At 35.2% G+C, this 9,584-nt stretch overlaps 2 protein-coding genes across 2 annotated transcripts; both read right to left on the bottom strand.

The window, feature by feature from the left end:
• Positions 1 to 29: 29 nt before the first annotated feature.
• LOC114460671 (uncharacterized) lies at positions 30 to 2,923 on the bottom strand. The gene is made up of 2 exons (XM_028442597.1): positions 2,693 to 2,923; positions 30 to 796 (listed from the first exon to the last, which is right to left on the bottom strand). The coding sequence occupies exons 1-2, from the start codon at positions 2,719 to 2,721 to the stop codon at positions 109 to 111; spliced, it is 717 nt and encodes a 238-aa protein (XP_028298398.1). The 5' UTR covers positions 2,722 to 2,923; the 3' UTR covers positions 30 to 108.
• A 2,411-nt stretch (positions 2,924 to 5,334) lies between these two features.
• Positions 5,335 to 6,111, bottom strand: LOC114460670 (olfactory receptor 142-like). Its single transcript, XM_028442596.1, has one exon. The coding sequence runs from the start codon at positions 6,109 to 6,111 to the stop codon at positions 5,335 to 5,337; it is 777 nt and encodes a 258-aa protein (XP_028298397.1).
• Between the last annotated feature and the right edge of the window lie 3,473 nt (positions 6,112 to 9,584).

Below are 9,584 nucleotides of genomic sequence, written 5' to 3'. Positions count from 1 at the left end.
TTTTACACTTGGCACCTCATAGATTGGGTGGGCAGTAGATAAGCAGTATTGTAGAAAAGGGGTGGGGGGTACCACCAGGTGACCACAACCAGCCCCTCCTCCTCCTCCTCAAGGCCAGCTGATTGGTGTAATGTTCTTTTTATGTCCAGAGACGGTTGCTGTACTGCTTTTTGTCACTGAGAATGTCCTTATTGGCATCGTTGCCCCAGAGATGGTCCTTGTTGGTATTTTTGACTCCTTTAGAAAGTTCTGGAGGGTGGAGCGGATGCTTGTCAAGAATAAGTGGTTTCCCTCATCAGAGAAATGAACTCCGTCTGGAATAAACAGTGATCGTTTGTAGAATCGCAGGAGAGGATGTTCAACAACGTCTCCTTTGAAACAGACAGACGCCCTCTTGACAAAATGATTGATGGTTTTTCTGTCCCTGATGATCTGGGACAGCTTCCCGTACCTCCAGGATCTGCGTTCATTAATGGAGGAGAAGATGATCTTCATTGCAGGGAATTTAATGTGCAATTTGGTAAAGTCCTCTTTAATAGTGTAGGCCAGACTATTTGCACTGTTTATGCCCAGGTTGTTTCCTCCGGCGTGAACCAGGAGGATGTCAGGGGGTCCCTGGGTGGAAAGCTGACCATAAAAACAAGGCAGAACTCCTTCCCACCTCATCCCTCCTTTTCCAAACCAGTGCACGTTGGCGTCCAGTCCCAAATTGTCTCCAAAAAACTTTAGTGCAGCCTCCTCGCCCCGCCGGATGTAACTGGAGCCGATTATCCACACTTTGTCCTTTCTCTGTGATCTGTAACATAGACATGGAATCAGGTTAGGATTCATGAAAATAAATACAAAAAAGTACTCATCATTGTCGTTTAGCCTGTCCATGTTTTATCATCATATTAGCTGGAAGTGTGTAGTTCCAGTTACGAGTTAAGCCTCACTTCAGATTGAAAATTCTAATTAAAAGTCAGCTCTGAGATTCTTTTTCTCTCCAATGGCTACAGGTCATTACTTCATACAGTATAAACCAGTGGTTCTCAAACTTTTTTGACTCAAGTACCCCTTTTCTCTTATTTCTGAATCCAAGTACTCCCTTTTATCCGACTACAATATTTTATTCAGAAGTCTGTGAAAAAAACAACTATAAAGCACAATGATGGAAATAATGAGTGATAACACACATTTGAAAGAATCTCATTTTATAAATAAATAGAATGAAACAGTATTTAGTGCCTCCTGAATAGATTTATTTCTATAGATTTTACCATTTACGATCATCTCCCTCATCACGTGGGACCAAGACTGACCCTTGTATTTTCAGTTCATGTTCTAATGATTAGAACATGAACTGAAAATAATAATATTAATATTAATAACTAATCAATATCATTTCTAACATCATTTTGTGTGTTTTTAGTGTCTATTTTGTTGTTGTTTGTCTGTTCTTTTTTATTATTCACTATATTTTTCTCTTATTTTGTGTGTCTTTCAGTGTTGGTAACGTTACTTTAAAAAAGTAATATTATATAGTAATTATAACTATTAATATTAGTTATAGGTACTCACTACTTGATCCAAAAAGTAACTGAGTTAGTAACTTAATTACTCTATAATAAAAGTAACTCATTAACAAGGAAAGTAAGTATTTGCGATACTTAAAAAAAAAAAAAAAAATCGTGTGTCATTGTGAGGTGCTTCATTAAATTCTAGTTACTTACAACGGATGTGGACAAAGTCTTCACTCCTGGATATAAAGTACACTTCACATGCACGTTCTTGCCTTTGACCACAATTAAATTAAAGTAGTATTTGTATCGCCACCTTAAAAATAACAACTTTTCATCGGAATGCTCCACGATCGCCATCTCTGCTTCTTCATCAAATCTGTAGTGGTTGTGTGTGTGCTGCCACATGTGTAAAAACACTGTCTCTGATTGGCTACCATGAAACATGACGCCGTCTTAGCCAATCATAATCGCTCACCTTGTTTTTAACCCACCTCCTCACTATAGCTGCATATGAAGCCAGGGGAGCTTTCTGATCACAGTTTATTCAATCAATACATGTAACTCACCGCATTTAATGTTCATTAACATTAACGGAGTTGTAATGGCGTAAAAAGTGTATTAGTTAGATTACCCTGTTACTGAAAAACAAACGCCGTTATTTTAAACGCCGTTATTTCAAACACTGGTGTATTTGTTGTTGTTTTGTGTGTTAGCTGGTAATAGTAAGTCATTTTCTCTCTTAGTGTGTGTGTTTGTTTGTCCTTTTGTATATTTTTCTCATATTTTGTGTGTTTTTAATGTCGTTTTGTAAGTTTCAGGTAAAATTTAGTATGATCATTTTTAACAAGAAATAAACCTCATAAAACCCCATTTTTCAAAGCTTTCTATTGTTAATTTTACTCTATCTCTCTCAAGTACTCCCTGTAGTGCCATTGCCTCCCCCCTAGGGGTACACGTACCCCCATTTGAGAAACACTGGTATAAACCATACGTTTTCATTATTTCTCCAACATGTGGAGTCTTTCTGATTGACATAAAACTACTACAAAACATTTGGAAGTGAGGCAGGACCATTTTCTAAATAAATATTTACAAAATTATGAAGGAAATAGCTCTAAATATTTGACTTGAGCCCCTCCCAAAAAAATAAATATAAATAAAAAAAACGAATTCATAAAAAAATGTCTTACCTTTCAAGCTGATGCTGCTGGGCCGTCATTTTTTCATCCAGTTCGTCCGGTTTCCTGTTTCCACTGGTAGAAATGTGGTTTCACCACAAGATGTCGTCTGATCAACACAGTTGAAGAAAATTTGTTTGAAGAGCTCCACAAAAATGGTGCTGTTACTCACAGAGATGATGAGCAACTGACAATAAAAGTGGACTGTTAGTAATGGACAGTTAGGCTTGTTCCCCAGGCAACCCAACCTCTCATCTGATTGGTCAACACAGTTTTTTCAGCTCAACAATTGCGTTTAAAGCAAAACAAAACATTTCAGGAAACAAAATGACAAATAATTTATTTTAAACAAACAAAGAAACAAACATACAAACAAAAAAAACTGTTATTGCGATTTTACAAAGAAAAACATTTTTTTGGAGGGGTGGCAATAAGGAAAAAAAATAAATAAAAATCACAATTTTTTCTTTATAAAATCGCAATCATTTTTTTTTTTTTTCTCCATTCAGATCATTTAGATTATTTTAAAGTTATTTATCAATAAAACAAACCATTTCACCAACTTAAAATATTGCCCTAAATGGAAAATTTGGATACAAGATAATAAAAAATCATGTAAGCAGTTTATCAAACTGGTTCTATGTACAATTTACATCAAACAAAAATGTCGACAAGTTATTTTTAGTGACACAGCCTTTTTACTTACTTTAACTAAAGAAGTGTAGCATTAGCAACACTTGCTACATAACAAGGCAGCATATCAGTGATTTTTTTTATTTTATTTTATTTTTTTTAGGTAACACTCATGTTAATAAAATCCTACTTTAAGCCGTGTTTCGGACCCCTCATTTCTCACAGTTTGGACAATTACATGTTTTACAAGATAAAACATTACTGCTTTGTTTACATTAGGTCTGGGTGACATAGACCAATATTCATATCTCTATATTTTTCCTCAAAATTGTGATAGGCGATATAAACTTTTTTTAATTTTATTTTTCAATATAGTTTTAAAAGAGAAACAATAATTGGTGAAAGTCAGTGGATAAAAATGTCACAAAGAGCCTTTTATTAATCACTAGCAGCACAATATCAACATTTTGTGTCACTTTTGATTTTTTCCTTCATTGAGGCTGAAATGTGTGATTTAATATTGTCGTGTTGCTAAACCACATTCAGAACGTTGTCTCTTTAAGAAGTGTGTAAACAGTCCCAGAACCCATAAACAAGCCAGAACAAATGTAGTTTATACAATGGAGTGAATGAGTGTGTGTCAGGGTCATTATACTTTTTGAAATGTAATTTGTTTTTATTTGATTTGAGTTTTTCAGATGTTTTATTTTTTTAAGTTAGTTTGTTTAACTAACTAAATAAATAAAAAGGGAGTGACAAAGGAAGCGGAAAATGAACATACATCATTTAAGACCTCGTTTACAAAATATGGACTTTTTCAAGATTTGGAAATTTTCAAGGTGTGGTCTGTTCCTAATCAAGCCTTCCCCACTATCTGACTGCTTGTACACAGAATGATTGTTGGTTTATTGTCAAGAGAATCAGTGAACATAAAAGCTCCATCAGATGTGCCAATCCTAACTACTTGACAAATATTGTCAGTAAGGAATAATGACACACAGCAGCTTAAGGACACAGCAGGTTATTTTAATTAACTTTACTTTGCAAAATTCAAGACAAATGACAGAAATGGTGCGATTCACCCGAAGCGTCATTTACAAATCTTTCATATTACAATAAACTGTGTGTGTGTGTGTGTGTGTGTGTGTGTGTGTGTGTGTGTGTGTGTGTGTGTGTGTGTGTGTGTGTGTGTGTGTGTGTGTGTGTGTGTGTGTGTGTGTGTGTGTGTGCCTCATGTGCAGTGTGTGCACTCCACACATCCAACTATTCACCCCAGTTAGGTATGGGGTGCCGAATGTAAAGACTCGATCACTTTTTCATAGACAACATATTTTGAACATTTAGCTGACTTTCCTCACATTTAGCAATTTTTTTCTTTTATTTGAGACAGAAATTCATGAAAAACATCATGTTCTATATCATTATTAAAAAAGTGTACTGATGGAAAACTAATCTAAATGTAAATATTAAATCTGAATGTAAATATTAAATCCTAATGTTAAATCTGAATCTAAAACCCACATTTCACACGGGGTAGCGACCGATTTAACATTTAGATTTAACATTTGGATTTAACATTTAGATTGATTTTTCATGTTTACACATTTTTACCAATGATATAGAACTTGCAGTATTACATGAATTTGTCTCAAATGAAAGCAAAATTGAAAAATTTGAGGAAAGTGAGCTAAATGTGTGGTGTGTGTGTGTCTAACCTGTGGTCCTATGCATAGGAATGACTATGACACGTACTGTATATAGTAAATTATCAGTGAAATTGATTTATTTGTACATGTGATGAACACTAACAAGAAAAAGATAGGAAAAAAGTATTGTATAAATATTTGTTCAATAGAAATGTAACTATTTCACCTTTGTTATGTACAACCAAACAACTTCTTAAGGCGTTTAAATATTTCTTTCATTTTGAAACCATAAATAATTGGATTAAAGAGAGGATTATATAAAACAACCTGTAAAGTCATGATTAAGTGCACAATTTTGGGAAAGTTGTTGTCGAATCAAGTGAAAACGACATCATATGTACCTAAAGCAGTAAAACACAATAAAACCAGCAGATGAGGTAAACACGTCACTGCAGCTTTTTGTCTCACATCGTTACTGCTTTTGTAGACAATGAAAAGTATTCTAGCATATGTGAATAAAACAAAAAACACAGGACAAATACCCAATATAAACATGCAAGACACCAAACCAAATACTGATATCACTTTTGAGTTCACACAGTGTAGCTTAAAGATAGAGTTGGTACAGAAAAATCCTTTTATAACAAAATGACAGACTTTCTGCTTGGCACTCAACACAGTGGACACTGACATTTGAGAAGCAGGCACAAACCAGGCAAAAACTAGTACAACAACCACAGTCCTGTTAGTCATGATGTTTGGATATACCAGAGGCTTACATATGGACACATACCTGTCAAAGGCCATGGCTGCCAATAGTAATAAGTCTACAATACCTAAACAGTAACATAGGAAGTACTGAAGAAGGCAGACTGAATAGGATACAGTTTGTTTCTCAGATAGAAAATCAATCAGAAGTTTTGGGTAAATGTTTATACTGACTAAAAGTGAGTTTACTGATGAAGCTGCAATGAAAATGTACATAGACTCATGAAGGTTTTGATGTTCCCAGATGATATACACGATAATAGCATTACTGTAAATTGATAAAATGCACAGCGTCAACACAAGGATAAAATAAAGATATCTATAGTTTTCCATGCCTTCAAAGCCCCCAAGTGTTATATATGTCTCATTGAATTCCTCACCCATCTCACAATTGTGACGAATCACAGATTTGTCTCTTGACCTGTAACAAGAACAAATGATTAGGTTTAAAGTGCAACACCTGACATACCAGTCCTCCAAATTACCTCAGGTTCTCATCATCTATGTCGGTCAGACAGAGGGATTAAGTTGGAGCAAAGTTGTTATATAGCATTTCCTTTCTCTCCAAGGATCTCATTAACCTCAGTAACAACTTACAAGGTTAAAGAAAGGCAGAACTTCATTTGGACCAAATCTTGCAGCAGCAAGATCCGGCACCTCCCAGATTTTGACCGGCACTTATTTCATTGTAGGTATTTTGATAATATTTTGAAGTATTTCTAGTGCAGTGCCTATAGGAAGTATGTATTGCTATAGAAAAGTGGGAGGTTAAGTAGATTTTTCATGAATGGCCAAATTAGGTTTTGTTTGAAGGTGGGACGTCAGGGACATTGAGCTTTGTTGTGAAATGTGTAGAGTGATAACTATTGTGTTTTCATATGTGACATCATTATTAACTGAGATTCTAGCATCTACCACGGGGGAAGGAATGGCGTACGTCACCATGAAAAATCAGCCAATCACAAGATCCACAAATATACACTGCTTTCACAAAGTGTTAAAGGATGTAAAGTCTGTAATAAATGTGTTTAATAAGTCATTAGTGAATACCAGAAACCACATGAGTGAGGATGAAATATTAAAATAAAATATGTTTTGAAAATAAAATGTACATGTCTAACTTAAAAACAAGCATTTGGAAATTAACAGTAAATATGCAACGTGTTGACTTGTATATGAACTGTAAATTTATTAAATAAACACACGCTTAATATATCCATTTATGTTTTAATTTAGACTGTTTTATAATTTAGGAATTAGGGCTGGGTGATATATCGAGATTTAAAATGTATCGAGTTTTCTGTTATATATAGTAGTTTATTTTGTATCAAAATACTAGTTTTAAGAGTCACTGCTTTTACTTCTCAGAACAGAGTCCTAACTCAGAGCTTCCCCATAACAAGCCATATTACAGATTACATATCACTCACACATGCTGTCCCTTACAGGAGAAAAAAACAAATGTTGCACATATTGAGCAGCTGTTTGTTAGTAAATGAGCCTGTTTAGCATTTTGGATCAGCAAATTTAACCCAGAATTATCTTTCTTCTCAGACGTCATTCGAAATAAAATGATCTGGATTTATATCATATGTCACCATTTTGAGAGAAAATATTGAGATAAAAGTTTTGGTCGATATTGCCCAGCCCTAGTAGGAATGTTCACAGCATTGTAATGTTAATAAAGATCAACCTACCAGATTCTAATCACATAATTGTATTTAGTAAGTGGTTGACAAGTGGCTATTTTAGATTTCTTCTACACATATCTTAAAATATAAGGAATACTGGAGCTTGGTTGGGCGAGTGGGACGGCTCGTAGCGGGCGCCAGAAAATGTCCCTTATTTTCAAATTCAAAACTTGACAGGTATGCCTGGGACACGGGACATGCTATAGAAGCTAAGTAAACCCAGGAACACTCCTGCTTCGCCTACCGTGAGTCAACGGTAACTGTTAAGCCCCAAGGCTTCCTCAGAGCCAGAGCGTTTGGGCTCTTTTTACGGTAGCTTTGGCTTCCTCCACCAAAGCCGTCACTCGGCTGCCACTTGGCCACCACCCTGTGAGCATCGGCTTCAGCTCTTGGTGACATCATCGACTAGTTGACGTCGACTCAATTCGTAAGCACATAAAGTCGACTTTTCAAAATATGAAGTTGTTCAGCCCCTAGTACATATATGTATAGACATTATATACGTAGACGCCACATCGACTGTAGAGGGACACGTCTGCAGCGCCGCCATCTTGGAACGGTGCTGGTGGAGGCAGCGGTGCATGGACATGTAAGAAATAATATATTGTTAGCAGATTATTATAGCTATAGTGAAATAAACGCAGACAGGACAGACAGAACCATTGATGTTATGAATCTAGGGTTCCTAGCAACAACCTGTTACACAGAAAAAAACAGACTTACTGCAGTAATTGATGGGTTAGAAAGAATTCAGCATCTATTAGAGCTATAGACTTTTTTTGGTTCTTTTTTCAAACATAAAATTTAAGAGTAGATGTTGCTCTTTACATTTTTTAGCTTTACAGTTTCGGGGATGTCTCTCACCTTCCTCAGAAGCATCTCACTGACAGCGTGTGAACCGGCACGTGTGGCACGCCCAGCGGAGCTGTCAGATTCACCGGGCCCAACGGATTCGACCGCCCAGCTACGCACGCCGCAATACCCGCCGACTACTTTTTCACCGAAACTGTAAAGCTAAAAAAGGTAAAGAGCAACATCTACTCTTGAATTTAATGTCTGAAAAAAGAACCAAAATAAGTCTATAGTAATAAAAAGACATGATGAATGTATTTGAGCTATCTAATAAAGCTAATAATAGGCCTAATTAATGATGGGATTATTTTTGTTGTAGACAATTCTTTATCTCTGGCTACGTTGCTCACATGTTTAAAGTTTCCCAAAGACAGTGGTTTAAGGACACAATGGGAACGGGCAGTGAAACGGGAAGATTTTGTGGCAACTGAGAGGTCCATGCTTTGCAGTGAGCATTTCAACACAGATGACCTTGACAGGACAGGACAAACTGTTCGGCTGAGACAGGGAGTCAAATACTAAATACTCTTGTAGATAGTTTGATTGTTTATGTTCTTGTTCCTTGAATGTTTCAGTTCTTTGGCTACAATAATAATAAAGATGATGATGATAGGGATATAATATTAGTGACAGTAATAATAGTAATAGTACTAATAGTAATGGTTATAATAATAATAATAATAATAGCAATAAAAATAAAAATAATAATAATAATAATAGCAATAAAATTAATAATAATAATAATAATAATAATAATAATAATAATAATAATAATAATAATAATAAAAATAATAGCAATAAAAATGATACAATGAGGATACCAGTCACTATAATTTAAAATATTAATAAAAATAACAATACAATAATATGAGAATATAGAGATAATTATAAGAAAAGCAATAACAACAATAATACAGTAGTAGTACATCTATACAATAATAATAATAATTGTCAAATGCAATGTATGCAATGTTATCAATAAAAACCTGACCACGCTTGAACGTTTTCTGGGTTCCTTTTGTTTTATTTAAGTCTATCTATCTATCTATCTATCTATCTATCTATCTATCTATCTATCTATCTATCTATCTATCTATCTATCTATCTATCTATCTATCTATCTATCTATCTATCTATCTAACCTCCTCGTGTCCTGCAGGTTTTGTTCCCTGCTCACAGTTTTCCACACCCTGTTAATGCACCGCTCTAGTGGGCTGCAGCAGGCAATGTGGTGTCTACGTATATCAGAGGTCCTTAATCTTGGTCCTCAAGGGCCACTATCCAGCATGTTTTAGATGTTTCCCTCTTCCAACA

This window comes from Gouania willdenowi, unplaced genomic scaffold (assembly GCF_900634775.1).
Source record: "Gouania willdenowi unplaced genomic scaffold, fGouWil2.1 scaffold_56_arrow_ctg1, whole genome shotgun sequence".
Lineage (NCBI taxonomy): Eukaryota > Metazoa > Chordata > Actinopteri > Blenniiformes > Gobiesocidae > Gouania > Gouania willdenowi.
Note: the sequence above shows the minus strand (reverse complement) of the source record. Positions and strands in the feature narration are given on the sequence as shown.